We start from the raw sequence: 18,832 nt of genomic DNA, 5'->3' as shown, positions 1-18,832 counted from the left end.
CATAAGCATGAGCTTATGCTTATGCTAATGCTTAAGCATAAGCATAAGCATAAGCATAATATTCTCTTATGCTTATGCTTCTCTCATTCCCCCTTCTCTATTTCCCCCTTCTCTCATTCGCATAAGCTCATGCTCATGCATGAGCATAAGCATAAGCTTATGCTTATGCTAATGCTTAAGCATAAGCATAAGCATAAGCATAATATTCTCTTATGCTTATGCTTCTCTCATTCCCCCTTCTCTCTTTCCCCCTTCTCTCATTCGTATAAGCTCATGCTCATGCATGAGCATAAGCATGAGCTTATGCTTATGCTAATGCTTAAGCATAAGCATAAGCATAAGCTCATGCTTATGCTCATGCATGAGCATGAGCTTATGCTTAAGTTCCCCCCTTCTGTATTTCTCTATTTCAACATAAGCTTATGCATAAGCATGAGCTTATGCGGAAATAGAGAATGAGAGAAGCATAGCTCATGCGGAAATAGAGAATGAGAGAAGCTTATGCTTCTCTCATTCTCTATTTCCGCATAAGCTCATGCTTAATGCGGAAATAGAGAATGAGAGAAGCATAAGCTCATTCTCTATTTCCGCATAATCTCATGCTTATGCTTCTCTCATTCTCTATTTCCGCATGAGCTCATGCGGGAATAGAGAATGAGAGAAGCTTATGCGGAAACTCATTCTCTATTTCCGCATAAGCTCCTTCTCTATTTCCGCATGAGCATAAGCATGAGCTTATGCTTATGCTTATGCATATGCATAAGCATAAGCATAAGCATAAGCTCATGCTTATGATCATGCATGAGCATGAGCTTATGCTTAAGTTTCCCCCTTCTTTATTTCTCTATTTCAACATAAGCTGATGCATAAGCTCATTCTCTATTTATTTATGCATGAGCTTATGCTTATGCTCATGCATGAGCATGAGCTTATGCTTAAGTTTCCGCATAAGCTCATGCTTATGCATGAGCTTATGTGGAAATAGAGAATGAGAGTAGCTTATGCGTTCTTTCATTCTCTATTTCCGCATTGTTATATGCTTGATCTCTGAACTACTTCCTTCCTACCCTCCGAAATTGGTAATTGTCTAGAGCATCATTGCCATAGTGGAATCCTCAAACCAGAGACCCCGCCTCTCCTTGTTCTTGCAAGGAACGGAAGTTTATATATTATACACCATGTATTCACCCTGGCTATGAATACTTGTTTAAAAAATTTTAAAAATAGATGTGCATCAAAATCATCAAATGAGTAGAAACGGCAATAGTCACAATAACCAAACATATGATTTTAGAGCCTTCACCATGGGCAAAATGTAGTTGGACATTGGTCTTGAAGACATGGATTACTCTCTAGGAAATCACTCTTTTCCATTGAATGTGGTTGCATCTTTTCTCTCGACTGACAAAGTCCTACTCATGACTTGGGCCAAATTCAAGAGAGTAATTGAGCACCTTTGTAAAAAATACCTCAAGTTTTGTTTGAACTCTAGATCACAACAAGCCATTATTAGTGTACAAACAAAATGTGTGTAATAATTTTGCTAAAATTGTGATACCTAGGTGGCCCAAGCAAAGGCTCTTAGATAGCTTGCTCCAACCCATGGCATACTATGGGCAATTGATTAGGCATTCTCTCTCTTTCTTTCTCTCCTCTCTCTCTCTCTCTCTCTCTCTCTCTCTCTCTCTCTCTCACACACACACACACACACACACACACACACACAAAAAAAAACACACATGCGCACGTGCACATGCAAATAAGCAAACATGCTCGTGCGTGCTCACAGACATGCACGTGTTCATGCATGCATGCGTGCATGCACACGCACACATTATGGTGTGACCTAGCACTAGTTTTCTAAATTTAGGTAGTAATGTTTTAGATTAGAGCATATATAGTGTTGAATTTTAAACAACCATCCAACATGAGAGGCTAAGAGAATATTCCTACATGTATGCAATTAAATAAGAAGTAGCAAAGTTCCCTAACAAGCCTAGAGGTGTTCCCTCAAGTCTGCAAAACAACTTGCACAGAGCACCTTTTTAACCTTCAAGGTAGAATGATGACGAATAATCGTAATGGTGGTAATGGCTGGAATGGATTTATTAGGTGAAGCCTTTCTCCCATTTTTGGACCCCTTGGAGGTTAGAGCTTGTCCTCACTTGCCGATGTTAAGTGGAAAAATAGCTCCCCTTGAATTGAGGACCTTATTTTTTCCTATTGTTCATGACGCTCTTGATGCTAAAGAATGATCGAGTGGTCCATAGTCTAACAGGAGCCTCATCAGAAGACGGATGAGCCTCAACATTTCAGACATAGTGGAACAGGCTCGAGAGAAAAGTGGCATGAAGGCTATATTTCCGTCCACCTGGTTTTGAAGACGAGAACGTCCTCGTAATAGGGCTCCCCTCATCTCTAGACTCGAAAGAAAACCTGCAAGAGGCTCTGAATAGTCTGAAAACCTGCAAGAGGCCTTTGCAAGGGGAGTCCCTTCAAATTCTTCGTGGGAACGTCCTATTTAGAGAAGTTGCCTTTAGCGGCAAGGCAAAAGATATAGGTGGAATCTTTATGGAACCTTCTAAAGGTCACATGCAGCTGCCGCCACATAATAAACTATACGTGCCGTCTTCCAGCGTCTCTCTATGCATCGACCGGCCTTGCGGGATCGCCAAGCAACATCGTGTCAAGTATAAGTACTTGGTTGGAGACGGAGAGAAGAAGGTCGCATCGCGGATTGGATAACTAAGGGGAGGTACAGAGGGAGGAGCCGGAGACAGAGAGATTAGTAGTATGGAGTTCACCACAGCCTCATGGAATATCGGTCTATGGATTCTTGTTCTCTTTGCTATCAGTGTGGCCTACTTTGTCTGGACTCAATTTGTGAACCTGTGGTTGAAGCCCCTCCGGACTAAGCGCTTTTTCGAAGATCAAGGGTTGAAGGGTATGCCTTATCGTTTCCTCAGCGGAAACATTCCTGATATCTCTTCGTTGGGCACGCAAGCTCGCAAATCTCCTATGCGCCAGCACTCCCATGACATTGGGCCACGGATTCTACCGCATTACTACGCATGGTCAGAGAAGTTTGGTAAGTTTTGGAAGATCTCTTGCCTTGTTTTTCTCTATAATCGTAAGATTGTCCTTTGTGTTGACATTTCTGAAAATGTGGTGCAGGCAACCCGTTTTTCTTTTGGTTCGGCCCTCAGGCCAGGGTGTTTGTGACTGAGCCTGAGCAGGGTAGGGAGGTTCTGTCGAACAAATTCGGGCATTACCCCAAGCCCAAAGGGAGGCCAGATACTGGCGACTTGATCGGCCAGGGTCTAGCGTCACTCGAAGGAGAGAAATGGGCTCAACATCGGCGAATAGTCAGCCCCGCTTTCTTTATGGAGAAGCTGAAGGTGCGTTCCTAAAATTATAGCTAGCTTGTACCAATTGCCCCTAGTTGGACGCCTGAAGATCATCCTTGCAGCTTGTTGATGATTCCTTTATAAAGCACGAGTAGCCTGACCCGTCTACGACGGGTTGGAGACCCGCTCTGCTGGGTCTCAAGGTGGGATCTTTAATTTCAAAAGAGAAATTCTGAAGTTCCAACACTGGAACCGCTTGGCTTGGCTCACTCAGTGTAATTTTGTCGAACAGCTTTCCTAAAACCCCCTCTCTGCTTTCATACATAAAAATTTGCAAGATTAAGTGCATAAAATTCATGAATTTGTTTGAATTAAACATGTTTGTATGCATATCCCCTCTCTGCTTTCATACATGGAATTTTGCAAGATTACGTGCGTAATGCATTGTATGCCAATGTAGTGCTAGATTGCAACACAATCAATTTTGGTTTATGGGATACATTAGTTTCAGTGTAAATAAATAAAATTCATGAATTTATTTGAATTAAACACGTTTGTATGCATATCCTCTCTCTGCTTTCATACATGGAACTTTGCAAGATTACGTGCGTAATGCATTGTATGCCAATGTAGTGCTAGATTGCAACACAATGAATGTTGGTTTATGGGATACATTAGTTTAAGTATAAATAAATAAAATTCATGAATTTGTTTGTATTAAACATGTTTGTATGCATATCCCCTCTTTGCTTTCATATATGGAATTTTGCAAGATTATGTGCGTAATGCATTGTATGCCAATGTAGTGCTAGATTGTAACACAATCAATCTTGGTCTATGGGGATACATTAGTTTGAGTATAAATAAATAGAATTCATGATTTTTTTTGAAATAAACGTGTTTGAGTATAAATAAATAGAATTTATGAATTTGTTTGAGTATAAACGTATATGTGCATGCTTCAATAAACACAACAAAATAAGATTTACTTAAAATTAGCATACCTAACAAAATATACGCTCTATAAAAGAGTACTACAAAATCTTACAAATTCATATATCTACATACAGAGTGTCTATATCAGGTCCCCTAAGAAAATAGACTACGTCTATGTCCCACCCCACGCACCACCACACGTGCGCGGCGTCGACCTACGCAAGGCAAAAAGGTCATTTAAGAATTATAATCATTAAATCAAGGAAAATTTAGAATTGTGTCTTAATAATACTCCACATTAATTAGAATACTTACGCTGGCGCACAGGAGTGTGTATGTGGTACATAAATGCATATACAAAGTCTCCGTTCGCCCCTCGATAAAATACATCTGTTCCCATCGGCTCCAGGTACCCAATGAAGCGCACATAGATGGTCTGGGGACTATTATTCCCAGCAAGACGCTGAGAACTCACGGCAAAATATCCAAGATTGAGACGTTCCACCCCATCATACGCTGGACCGAGGAGATTCATTGCAAAACTTGAGTCGGGAACCGCCCTAAAGGAAAATAATATCATGTTTATTCACTTATATATGTAACCTAAGTAGCTTTCACCTATATGAAAAAAAATAATAAATAAATAAATATATATATAGGTTATCTACCCAATAAAGCTCTCCAACTCCAAGATGTCAACCAATAGCTGGGCGCGCACCCCAGCTCTCCAACCATCGGGATCTGTATATTCCTAAAGGTAAATGACTATACTATTAAATAAGTCAACTTAGCAACTGACTACTACACAATTATGTACCTGCTACCTGTACAGTTGTCTCGGTGGTGAATGTAAATGACGCTGCCATCCTATCATATCATATTACAATAACAATACATATCATATTACAGTAACAATAGATGTGTCAACATAAATATAGAGAAGAAATTAAAAGGCTTCACCAAGCCACAAATTAAAAAGAAAATTAGTTATAGTACATTTGATAATCCATAATTTGAAGAAAAAATAACAATGCGTGAACCCATAAAACTCACAAAAATCATACATTGTCAAAATTCTAGAGACGACATTGTTTGAATGGAATATGAAATGAGCTCATGAAAATTATACAAAAATAGTCATCACCAATTTTTAATCCACACTTCAAAGGCTTACAATTGATAGACCTTTGATTGCCTAAAAGAACACAACGATACAAAAAAGACTGTGAAAATTTATCACCCACCAAAGTCTGAAGAGGCTTTCAAAGAGCATTGGCATACTGCTAGGTTCTTCTTGATGCCAATTGTAAAACCTCTTTGTATACAACATTTGTGGTACAACTCATTTCAGCATCCTCATCACTAACTCGATCCACACTCTCTGGAAGGAATACTTTGACTGCATTTGATGATCGGACACGCGAGAAAGCCACGTATAATTGCCCGTGACTAAACACCGGTGTCGCCAAGTATAAGCCTAGGATAGACATTGTTTGGCCCTGTGCCTTGTTTATCGTCATGCCAAATGCTAGCCGAACAGGAAATTGCCTTCTTCTCATATCGAATGGAAGTTTCAAGTTACTGGGAATGAAAGTTACTCTTGGAATGAACATCCTATCTCCAGCATTGGTACCAGTGATAATCTCAACTTCCAATACCTTCGTGTGGAACTCTTTGCATATCAGCCGAGTCCCATTGCATAATCCTTGTCGAGGATTTAGATTGCGCAACAAAATGAGAGGAGCATTTTGTTTCAAAACCAGCCGATGAGGTGGGTATCCACCACCAAGATCGAGTGTGTTAAGATACTCTACTGCATACAAAAAAGAATCTCCACATGAGCTCTCTACTGAGTCTGCACTTAGATACTCCTTTTCCTCGCCAGGCATTGCCTTTAGTGCAGTAGCATTGACTGCATCAACTTCAAGGTTTCGAGGTGCGAGAATAGCGCGGTCTCGAAAATACGATGCATAATCCACAACCCTTGTAAGTCCTGTATACACCCACTCAATCAGACCTTCCATAGAGTTTGTCCTTAAAAGCATCTTTGATGGGATTGCAACAGTGTCTTCTCTTATATGCCTGCTAGTTCCATTTCCAATATCTAACACCCATTGTATGAATTCCTGCTCTATTGAATTATCACCTTCCTGAATAACCCGCATATTCTGTACCAGCTTCAATACCTTGATGCATCTCCAAATCCTTGAGTGGCACAATGTAGAATTGACAATATCTTCTCGTCTTGCCTTGGGAATAACTGGCAAGACCTGCCTAAAATCCCCCCCTAACAACACCACCTTTCCACCAAACAGTTGGTCATTTGACATGATATCTTGCAGCGTCCTATCCAGTGCCTCAAATGCGAATCGATGAGTCATAGGTGCCTCATCCCATATTATCAACTTTGCTATCTTCAGAACATCTGCAAGATGACTGTTAACCTTTATATTGCAACTGCTGGTGGCATCCAAATCCAGTGGTATCTTGAACCGCGAGTGTGCTGTGCGTCCATTACTTAGTAACAACGCTGCAATCCCAGAAGAAGCGCATGCTAAAGCGACATGCCTCTCCCCACGCAACCTAGAAAGCAAACAATTGTATAGGAAAGTCTTTCCAGATCCTCCTGGACCATCAAGAAAAAACATCGCACCAACATTTGCATAGACCGCTGCCAGAATCTGATCGAAGGCAGTCCGCTGGCAATGATTTAAGGTACTTTCCATCTGTTGACCAAGTCGTGCCTCACTCTCAAAATCAAACATTCTTTCTTCTTGCAATAGAACATTTGTAGCTGCCAATACACATGATCTATCCAAGGTAGGCAATCCATCAAACTCTACCAACCTTCTCCCATGTTGTTGGAGAATATGCTCCAAGTGCCATAGAGCCTCCTTCCGTGCCAATCCACGACGGTCAACCATACTTGATTCGAATGCATGGAAGAAATCATCCGATAGATCGTCTGAGAATCTTTCCCACAAAATTCCTGGAGATGTTGGCTCACAAAAAATCAAAATTGCAACAAAAAGGTGCCTCAACTGTGTGCTATTTTGATGTAAAACGGCCTCTTGCATGCAGATAAACCATTCCTCATCACTTTCCAATAACCCTCTAGCTATACATGCTGCCTTGAAAGTAGGGTAAACTTGCCCATCAAAAGTGCGCAAGTCATCAAAACACTTACAACCCTTGCAAACGTTAAGTAGCATACGCATGAAATATAATTCACCAGTAGATGGAGAAATGTTATACATCCGACCAATGCTATTGCCCTGCCTTCTTCTAGACCACTTTTTATTGGATTTGTTCCAAACCATCTCGCATGGAAAGTCACTGTAAAGCAAATTATCTGCATCATGTTGCAATCGGTTGTAAGTGAACCATTCTGTGAGGCTGGTCTTTCTGTTCTGTTCCCTATCGACCACATTGTGCAAATCATCATCATCTCTGAATATCACATTATTCAACATCGGAAGATGGACTTGCAACCTTTGTACATCTGGCTTTTCATCATGCATATCATACTCATAAATGCGCCAGCATGCTTCTGATGCTGATACATAACGTGAATCTAGGTAATAGTTTATCTCATCAATTCCACAATCAACTGGGTTGTGTAGTTGTCCTTGTCCTTCCACACGATTTATCTGCATCCTGATGGTTGCTCTGTCATGTCCCTTATACACGTATTTATATAAATACTTGACTGCAGTAATTGTGGAACAAATTTCAACGTTGATATGTGCCTTGTACTTCATAGAGAGGAAAGGATTGAATGGCACAATCCAACGATTATCCACTATACCCTCTTTCACCCGTATCTTTCTACCATCATCTCGACGCATGTAGATAGGGTAACCATCGTTACCCACCACAGTAGACTGAGAGAAGGGACGTGGATAGTGACGACTACATTTGCCATCAAACATGCAAGGAGCAGAGACATTAAGTACACCACATGGGCCATGAACATTGCATTGTGCAATAATCTCATGCAACTCAGGGAAAAGGGTTTTATCTGGAACTTCTGCACATACCAATTGATCATAGTGACCAACCTGAGTAGGTTTGAATGCACCTTCCAAAATCAATAGTATGTGTGAGTGTGGAAGACCTCTCTTTTGAAACTCAATCACACATACGTACCCAGCAACTTTTCCAAACAAATCATGCTTTATAATCGACTGTATCAGATCCTTGTGTTTTTGATAAAATACACGGGTTGTCAAATCCGGGCGATCTTGTGCTCTTTGACCTGGCAACAATCCTTCAGATATTTCTGACCATTTTGGGTTGCAGGTGAAGGTAATAAACAAATCTGGTTTACCCTTTTTTCTCACAATTGCCATTGCATCCTGGTATAACTGGCACATATACCGCGGTCCTCCTGTAAAAGAGGATGGCAACACAACTCTATGTCCGACAGCATTGCCCAATACATTATGGACCGCATCAGCTGCGTTTAGCATGTCCATCAATCCTTGATAAACTTCTGCACGTAAAGAAGATTGATTGTTACGTATCCACACCAATCTGGACTCTTCCATACTACTATGTGCATCAACAATATATTGTTGCAATAATCTCCCCCCTTGTAGAAGGCACGCACTTGTATCAGGCCTTACCTGCAGACGGTACGCATAATACTGTCTCTGTGTCACACAATTTTTCCTTTGTACATCATGTAATGATACGTGAGTAGGAACATCTCTATAAGGAATATATAAATGCCATCCATCCTCCCCTCGGGGAAATAGAAGAACATACATGAGAGACATGTATGATCGATGCAAATTTGATATTCTGGTTATCAATCCATTGCGTCTTAAAAACTGGATGTCTCGATTCCCAACATCAGAATCATCCCCTTGCCCTGGCATGATAGCAGCAACCTCGCTAGCTATTGGGACCAAGTACTGTCTTGAGGTTGACCGGCTCTCACAAATTACCATCTTCAAGTTTGCATGTGGATTTCTTCTCAATACTTCCCCCACAGCAACCAGTGCATTGGCATACGGATTGCATTCATGCATCATCCTTTGCAACAATTCCAAAATGCCAAGATTCAAACCAGGCATCCCATCCAAACGGTTTTGCAACTCATGATCTGTATCATGGACATATAATTGTGCAAACCGTGGAAGCTCCTGTCTAGACTCATCAGGTAGCAAACTCCCAACACGATGATACACTGTGCCGTGAATCCGAAAATTATGTATACCACTATTCCCAGAAAACATTTGATCAACTTGGGCTCCCAATGAGGCAAACGCCATGACACTATTATAGGCTCTTATATTATCCTTAAATGATCTGCTTCTAGCGTCACTTCCATGAAGTAGAACTTTTAAAATCTCTGGTGGATCTTCCAATGGCAACAATGACACACGGCCAACTTTACAACAATACTTTCCCACAACCCGATGCATACTTCTGGTCTCTTGCTTCCACAATTGAGCATGACAAAAACTGCATATGCAATCCATACCTCCAAGTGAATGAACAACAGGACTATTGAAAACCAATGGATACAAAGATGGGTGCCCTATGTCATCCCTTAATGGAAATCGATGCAGGATAGATAGGATCCCCCTAGACCCTAAACATGCATTCCTATTGCTGCCAACAACATGCTCTCGTGCCCTTGATTGCCCATAATCTCTAACTGCATCCAATTGAATTGTTGTACCTATTACTGGAGCATCTATTGTATTTCTTCCCCCAACAACACAATGCTGCACATTCGGTGCACCATTGGGGCAAAAAGTAGATTCTGCTGGCTCTAGAAAGTGAGAATCCATGCTTGCATGTGGCTGCACTCTCACACTTCTAATTGCAGTACAAAAAACATTCCCTTCTCTAAGACTATCAGCAAACTCCGTACTCATACATTCCATAGTTGTACTTGTACCTTGCTTTTTGAGCATTGTTCTCTGCCTAGCAACATTGCGACGTGCCTTACGTGTTGAACGCAATAAACTTCTCTTATCAAGAGAAGTTAAATTATCTACATTCCATTGTATATCATTATGTCCCTGCATTTGATTATGTTGTCTGCAATGAACAACCTCTACAATTGGCTCCATGTGTCTAAAACCTTGTTTTTTCAACATTGTTCTCTGTCTGGCAATACTGCGACGCGCCGTGCGTGTTGAATCCCATAATTTTCTCCTATGACAACTTGTTTCTTTTGCCATTGTCTGTTTATGAACAGAACTATATATATCTTATTCTCTCTCTCTCTCTCTCTCTCTCTCTCTCTCTATATATATATATATATATAAGGTTTGGGATTTATGGCATATAAGGCAAAGGATTAAATTGTCAATCAAATAAATGGAGTGTACATGGACTCATTTGGTAGAAGTAATGATGCATGCCAAATGGAGTCAACTAATAGAAATATTCATGCATGCTAAATGGAATGCTTGACAATGCAAAATGCAAAAATAGCCTATAACTTCCTATTGTAATTTCGTAGCATGAAGCTTTCACCTTTTCGCTTAAGATATGCATCCATGAAACATATGTAGGTGTAAATGCTTTGTGGGTATGAGTGCATGCACATGAGTGCATAATTGCATGCATATATGTGTAAATTCATGCAAACATATGTATGGAAAGACTCAATGCCATGTATGTAGATGCAACCTAAAGAATATGATGATCAGACATTCTTGTAACATGTATTCTAGTAAATACAAAGATTGGGAACTAAGATGAACAACATAAGGGTGTGAGTACATGAACATGAGCAATATATGTAGGTAAGTTGTGTGTATGTATGTATCTACATGCATGACATACGCTAATATCATAATTAAATATGTACTCAAAAAGAGAGCACATTAAATAAATGTATCTGAAGGACTTAGGATCATTCAAGGTTACTCACATATATTTCACTCATCAATCTTTCTTCCTTACCTTCCATGACATATAACGATACTCCATCAATTGTAGCTCATAGATATCCATGTATTTCTATTTACATTAATTTGACTTACATTGCCACATATATCAAATAAAGATAAGAAAGCTCAAAAAAATTTATTATTGCAATTGAAAACCAAATACAGAAGTTTTGTGTGGTAGGCACAAAAGGCTATCCTACTAAATAACTTAAGATTGACCCCAATATGCAAATAACATAGAAGAACTTTGCGATGCTTTACAAAAAGCAATATAGAAGTCCCAAAACCATCTCAATTTTCATGAGCTGTAATGCGCTCCAACTTACGGCTCATCCTTGTCATCAAGGCTGTTAGCCTCTTCAAACCAATTTTGAATGTTGACACCTCGGTGCACAATAGATCAACTTGCTCTTTTAGCTTGTCAACTTGCAACCTACATCCTCTATCACATACTACTGAGCCTTCTTCACCCCCCCCTAAAAGTTGTCGTACATATTGGTTCGTGTCATTTACATTATTCTCAATATGAGCAATCCTCTCAATGAGAGTTTCAGAGGATGCACCCCTACCCTCTGTTACCACTCCATCATTTTCAGGATGGACTTCTCTCCATAAGGATGTTAGATATCTTGTATTCATAGCATTCACATCACCATTATGCTCGCATACATTTTGAATGGACTTCAAAGGACGCATAATAGAGAGACCATATCGCCTTGAAGATGACAGACACTTCCTTGCATACTTTTTTGCACGGGTGGAAGGTCCTGCACGGGTGGAAGGTCCCTCCCCTCTAAGACGTTTCATTATAGCAAAAGTGCGATGTTCATGGATGGACTTAACAGTAACACCATTTTGTTTGGCGAAGCACTTAGCTGTCTGATTTGTCCCACCAGTGGAAGCCCTCGCTCTTGCCACTCGTTTCATTGCACGAAGGCTTCGTCGTTCATGAAAAGATGACACGACAATGTCAGAAATCGTAGAACTCTCTGCCCTTGCAACTTGTTGCATTTCACACACACTTCGTCGTTCACAAAAGGACGGCACCACAATGCCAGAAATTTCCTCTTCAATGTGGGGAACAATGGCAGAAGTCATCCTTGCAAACTGCGGCCGAAACAAAATAGAAACACATTTTTAGGGATGTATATTGACTCATTTGTCAAACTGCATTAGACTCAAGGCTTTAAAGATTGAGACAAATCCTATACATCTATCAAAGCCTCCTACATTGGATCCTTAATTGATGCTGAACTCCCTATTGAAGAAGGGCATCTCCTTTAAGCTATGATGCAAGCTACACCATTTTGCAAACGCTTCTTCTACCTCCCATCCTCATCTACAGGGACATTCCCAAGGTCTACATGCCCCCCAACAACGTCCTTCTCCCTCTCACCCCTCCTGACAGATTTGGCAACCCAAACCTGCTCTTTGAGCAACATCATGGCTTTCTCATCAACAGCCACAAACAAACTTTTCAACCCTACTACCTTCCCCACGAATCATCATGCACCAAGTCTAATTACCAACACTGCCTAAAATTTATGGAACGCCCACCACCATTGGCTTTGGACACATTTCTATCTATTCCTAGACATCTATCAAAGTCTCCTATATTGGATGCTTAATTAATGCTGAACTCCCTATTGAAGAATCTTCATCTCCTTTAAGCTATGATGCAAGCTATATTGATTTACAAACGCTTCTTTTACCTCCCATACTCATCTACAGGGACATTCCCAAGGTCTATATGCCCCGAACAATGTCCTTCTCCCTCTCAATCCTACAACCCAAACCTGCTCTCTAAGCTACATCATGCCTTTCTCATCAACGGCCACAAACAAACTTTTCAACCCTACTACCTTCCCCACGAATCATCCCTCCCCCCCCTCCTCTCCCCCCGAAATAAATGCTTCTCTTTTTGCTTTCTCCTTGTGGTGCAACTACTCTTGAACTCTCCATCACCTCTCCTCACCATCACCTTCTTGCCCATATGGGATTTACTGCCTCAAGGAATACACCTTATTATTTCTCACCATTAGCCCCTAACCTATTGCCCTACATTATAACACATTCTCAATGAAGGTTTGTCCTTATAAAGTATAAGAAATGTCGATCATTATTGCCCATTTCATGCATTTTTTTAAAGATATGGCAATATGTCAAACATACATCCCTCCCCCCCCTCTCCCCCCGAAAATCTAGAGACCATACTAAAAAAAAGCCGTTAAAAATATTATTATCTAAAAATGCCATAAATGTTTTTGTTTTAAAAACATATTAAAATCTAAATCTCTCCCTCTCTCTCTCTCCACATTCAAGAACATGTCCACATATTAATGTTTTCATAAGATGTTTTCAAAACAATAAAAACATGTTCTTGAATGTGGAGAGAGAGAGAGAGAGAGAGAGAGAGAGAGAGAGAGAGAGCATGCTAAAAAAAAGACTATGCCTTGTTCCCAAGGAGAGCTCGATCGATTCCGTCCGCTCGAGGCAAGATTCCGTCTGCTAGAGGGAGAGCTGGCACTTCAACTGGGCAGCTGTCAATAAAACATGTTTGCATAACATTAAAAAAATAACAATTATTATTGAAGCAAATTAAAAACATGGGGTCTATGGTTTTTAATGTCTTAGCAGAGCATGCTAAGGCATGCTCTGCTAAGACATTAAAAATATTAGTATCTAAAAATGCCTTAGCATGCTCTCTCTCTCTCTCCACATTCAAGACATGTTTATGGTATGTTTATAGTACGTTAAAAATATTAGTATCAAAAAATGCCATAAATGTTTTTGTTTTAAAAACGTATTAAAATCTAAATCTCTCTCTCCCTCTCTCCACATTCAAGAACATGTTCACATATTAATGTTTTCAAAAGATGTTTGCAAAACAATAAAAATATGTTCTTGAATGTGGGAACATGTGAATGTGGGGACATGTTCTTGAATGTGGAGAGAGAGAGAGAAACATGTTGAAACATTATTAGTATTAATTATTATTATCAAATTGATTCATTAAAAGCATCTTTAAAAATAGTATCTTAAAAACATAATAAATTTCTCTTTTAGATTAAAAATAGTATCTTAAAACCATACTATAATTATATTTAAAATAATTATAAAAATATATTATTAAAACGTTGAAAATAGTATCTAAAAATGCCATAAATGTTTCTAACATGGTAAAATCTTATAAAAATATATGATTAAAATCATCTTGAAACATGTTTTCAAAACATTAGAAATATTAATTGCTTCATTAAAAACATCTTAAAAATTAGTATCTTAAAAATTAGAAATTTCTATTTTAGATTAAATTTATTATCTTAAAAACATACTATAATATTATTATGTTAAATGATTATGGAACTAATATGATCATAAAATATCTAAAAATTTCTCTTTTAGATTAAAAATAGTATCTTAAAACCATACTATAATTATATTTAAAATAATTATAAAAATATATTATTAAAACGTTGAAAATAGTATCTAAAAATGCCATAAATGTTTCTAACATGGTAAAATCTTATAAAAATATATGATTAAAATCATCTTGAAACATGTTTTCAAAACATTAGAAATATTAATTGCTTCATTAAAAACATCTTAAAAATTAGAAATTTTTATTTTAGATTAAATTTATTATCTTAAAAACATACTATAATATTATTATTGTTATATGATCATAAAATGTCTAAAAATATATTATTAAAGCATTAAAAATATTAGTATCTAAAAAGTGCCATAAATGTTTTAACATGCTAAAAAATGCTATTAAAACGTTAAACATATTAAAATCTCTCTCTCTCTCTCTCTGTTTCACTCTCTCTCTCTTTCTCTCTCTCTCTCTCTCTCCACATTCAAGACATGTTTATATTATGCTAAAAATATTAGTATCTAAAAGTGCCATAAATTTTTTCATTTTTAAATCAAAATCTCTCTCTCTCTCTCTCTCTCTCTCTCTCTTTGTTTTTATCCTCTCTCTCTCTCTCTCTCTACATTTTTATCCCTATCTCTCTCTCTCTCTACGTTTTTATCCCTATCCCTATCTCTCTCTCTCTCTACATTTTTCTCTAGGGATAAAAACGGAGAGAGAGAGAGCAAAACGTAGAGATCTCTCTCTCTCTCTACGTTTTTATCCCTATATCTCTCTCTCTCTACGTTTTGCTCTAGGTATAAAAACGTAGAGAGAGAGAGTAAAACGTAGAGAGAGAGAGATAGGGATAAAAACGTAGAGAGTGAGAGAGAGAGAGAGTTTTTAAAAAATTATCCTAAAAACGTAGAGAGTAAGAGAGAGAGAGAGAGAGCATGCACTGATGTAAAAAGAAAGACTATGCCTTTTTTCCAATGGAACATAGGAGAGCTTGATTGATTCCGTCCGCTCCAACCAAGATTCCGTCTGTCAAGATGTCAAGAGACTCCAGAAATCTGTCAAGATGTGGAAGGGGACGATCACTGTCAGGTGGGTGTCGGAAGAACAGAGGGCACGTAGGTGTCGGAAGAACAGAGGTGGCGCGCGTGTTGTCAGGCGCGAGGTGAAACGAAGGGGAGGCGAATCGGAGTTAGAACGGAGGGGAGGCGGGAGTCGGAACGGCCATGGACGGAGTGAGATGGGGAATTTGGAGGAGGTTGGAGCAGGGGCGGCGAAAGTGGAGGAGGTTGGAGTGAGAGGCGACTCTGAAGAGCTGGAGAGTGCCCAGGTGGGTTGGCGCGCCGCGCAGTCGTTCAAAACCCCGCCGCCATGCATTTACAGCACAGTGCACCTGCAACAGCCGCCAACCTCGGGTCCTCATGAATGATACCAATCCGTGCACCCTCTGTGCACTGCCTCCACGATGTCTCTCTGCTCCCACGCTGGGCGACGCCATGTGGCAACTCGAAGCCTCCCTATCCTCCACGCCGCCATGCCACCTGGTGTTGCTCTCGAAGTTCACGTCATGCCCCATCTAGTCTACCTGCACTCTGGTCCGCGCAGTGTCTGGCAGTCTGCCTCTGCCATGCATCGATTTTCGCGCGCGGTGCACACTGCACTGCAAGCTCTGCAAGCTGACGCGATGGCTCTGGAAGACTGCGTGTCCCTCGCTGACGGCCCCTCGCATGGTGCCACGTGTGCAGCCAGAGTTACTCCAGCCGTCGCCCCATTTACTCCAGCCTCTGCCACTGACTAATCTGCCCCCACTCTGGTCCGCGCAATGTCTGGCAGTCTGCTGCCTCTGCCAGACACTGCCTCTGCCAACCCTCGCTGCGTGGTCGCCATATCCCCGAACCTCCCGCGAGCGACCATATCCCCGAGCCTTCTCTGCGTGGTCGCCATCTTTTATATCTCTAATTAATCTCTCCACCCCTTCCGGACCTCCCGCGAGCCTCCCTCCTCTCACCGGACCTCCCGCGAGCCTCCCTCCTCTCACGTACGGGATACTTCGCCGTAAGAGATATAAGAGATGACCGTTGACTATGTACAGGCTATGACGCCAACAATTGCAGCATGCGCGGTGTCTATGATGGAGAACTGGGGAGCTGAGATTGATAAAGAGGCATCAGGATGTAAGGAAATCGAGGTTCTGGCAGAGTTCAGAAATTTGACCGCAGATATTATTGCACACACGGCTTTTGGGAGCAGCTTCTCACAGGGCAAGCAAGTTTTTGAGATACAACATCAACAGCAGTTAATACTCGATAAGATTATCCGTACCGTCTACATTCCAGGATCAAGGTATTTCCTCTCCCCGCCGCCCGGCCTTGCTGTTCTTTCTCTTGATTCGATGCTGATCTCAAGTTTGATGCTGTTCTGGAAGATTGGGAAGTCATCAGCAGATTTAATTATCCGTCGTTTGTACCTCTACGTTCAGATTCGTGCCAACTGCAATGAATCGCTACCGTTGGAATCTCGACCGCCAAATCCAGACGTTGCTGCGTCAGATGATTTACAAGCGCATGGAATCCATCAAAGGAGGGCGCGGGAGCTCATACGGGAACGATCTGCTGGGGTTGATGATGGCGGCAAACAGGAAAGAACTGCAAGGTAGCCAGAGGAACTTGACCCTGGAGATAGGAGAAATCGTGGACGAGTGCAAGACGTTCTTCTTCGCGGGGCACGAGACGACGTCGACGCTACTAACGTGGGCGGCGATGCTATTGGGGGGCAACGAGGAGTGGCAAGGGAAGGCGAGGGAGGAGGTTCTGGGGGTGTGCGGGAGGAAAGAGGCACCTACGGCGGAATCGATGAACAGTCTAAAGATTGTAAGTAGGCGAAGATGCGGTATGTGGACGGGTTGCGAAGAGGACAGTTAGATGCGGTAGACTGATAATGTGTGGTTGATGGGTGGTGCTGCTGCAGGTGGGGATGGTGCTGAACGAGACGCTGAGGTTGTATCCGCCGGCGACGTTCGTGTTCAGGAAAGCGTCGAAGGAGATGAGGCTGGGAGAGAAGCTGGTGATGGCGGAGGGGTCAGTGGCGGTGGTGCCGATAATAGTGTTCCATCACGACGAGAGGTTCTGGGGAGCCGACGTGCATGAGTTCAATCCTGGGCGATTTACGGAGGGCATAGCGAAGGCTTCATCGAATCCGTGCGCCTTCATGCCGTTCGGCATGGGTCCTCGCAACTGCGTCGGGCAGACCTTCGCCATGCTCGAGGCCAAGATCGCCCTCGCCACCCTCCTCCAACGCTTCTCCTTTCGCCTCTCCCCCTCCTACTCCCACTCCCCCATCACCGTCCTCACCCTCCAGCCCCAGCATGGCATGCACATTATCTTCCAAAAGCTGCCGTCCATCCCCGCCTGAATATCTTAATTAGCTCCTTGTTGCTACCTTCCGTTTAATATCTATAAATGCATTACTTTCCGTCGCAATTCACAGCCATCTCAAATTCGCGACGTTCAGAGTCCATGTAATAGATTGTCTTTACTTTCCATGTCACTTTGTTTTGTTTTGAGAGCCATTTGTCTTTACTTTCCATGTCACTTTGTTTTTTTTAGAGCCTGCTTTGTTGTGTGACGCACGTACACCCAAAAGACATGTCAACTCTGTCCCAAAGATGCTTTGTTGTGTGAGGCGCTTACACTTACACCCACCAGAGACGTCACTCTCTCCCAAGGACGCCCCCCAAGCCCCCCTTTTAACCCTTGAAATTTACTAGCCTAATAACTATTTGCCACATCTAACTATACTAAATCTTAACAAACAACGTCAAAAATACATGTACACAATAAATATACAATATGAAAACGCTACATAAATCTTTCATAAAATGGATAATTCAAATGTGAAACATAATCAAATATATTGAACACACACAATGTTGAGTTCTTCAACACCTTCCTACAAATCAATCCTTCTTTCTAGAAGATGATCCATCACTAATTACAACACAATTGTTAAACACAAGTTGTTGAATAGCAGATAAAAGCATTCCTCTTCTCCACAACCAAATCCTTTGCAAAACTCTTAAATAAACATCATATTCAAACTTTGACAACGATTAAATACCTCTAGAACCTTAGCAAAATCAACATCAGTCACTGCAGACTCATCTACATGAATGACCATTGCAATCTCTAACAAAATCCATACCAAGAGTACTGTGATCCGCAAAAACAATAACTCCAACAACATTTTCTTCTTCAAATAACCAT

The 18,832-nt window shown here is 41.0% G+C and overlaps 1 protein-coding gene across 1 annotated transcript; it reads left to right on the top strand.

The window, feature by feature from the left end:
- Positions 1-2,792: 2,792 nt before the first annotated feature.
- LOC147895941 (cytochrome P450 CYP72A616-like) lies at positions 2,793-18,062 on the top strand. Its single transcript, XM_087382897.1, has 5 exons — positions 2,793-3,088; positions 3,175-3,398; positions 16,663-16,913; positions 17,050-17,440; positions 17,538-18,062. The coding sequence occupies exons 1-5, from the start codon at positions 2,794-2,796 to the stop codon at positions 17,979-17,981; spliced, it is 1,605 nt and encodes a 534-aa protein (XP_087239023.1). The 5' UTR covers position 2,793; the 3' UTR covers positions 17,982-18,062.
- The last annotated feature ends 770 nt before the right edge of the window (positions 18,063-18,832 follow it).

The sequence above is a fragment of the Dipteris shenzhenensis genome, chromosome 12 (assembly GCF_047967505.1).
Source record: "Dipteris shenzhenensis isolate YYH24624 ecotype China chromosome 12, Dip_SZ_1.0, whole genome shotgun sequence".
Lineage (NCBI taxonomy): Eukaryota > Viridiplantae > Streptophyta > Polypodiopsida > Gleicheniales > Dipteridaceae > Dipteris > Dipteris shenzhenensis.
This window is presented reverse-complemented; position numbering and strand designations above follow the sequence as displayed.

Excerpts from the sequence above, each read along its gene's own strand:
- LOC147895941 (XM_087382897.1), top strand. The coding sequence starts at position 2,794 with ATGGAGTTCACCACAGCCTCATGGAATATCGGTCTATGGATTCTTGTT. Across the intron at positions 3,399-16,662 it reads TCTTTATGGAGAAGCTGAAG|GCTATGACGCCAACAATTGC; the intron begins GTGCGTTCCTAA and ends GACTATGTACAG. Across the intron at positions 17,441-17,537 it reads CGATGAACAGTCTAAAGATT|GTGGGGATGGTGCTGAACGA; the intron begins GTAAGTAGGCGA and ends GTGCTGCTGCAG.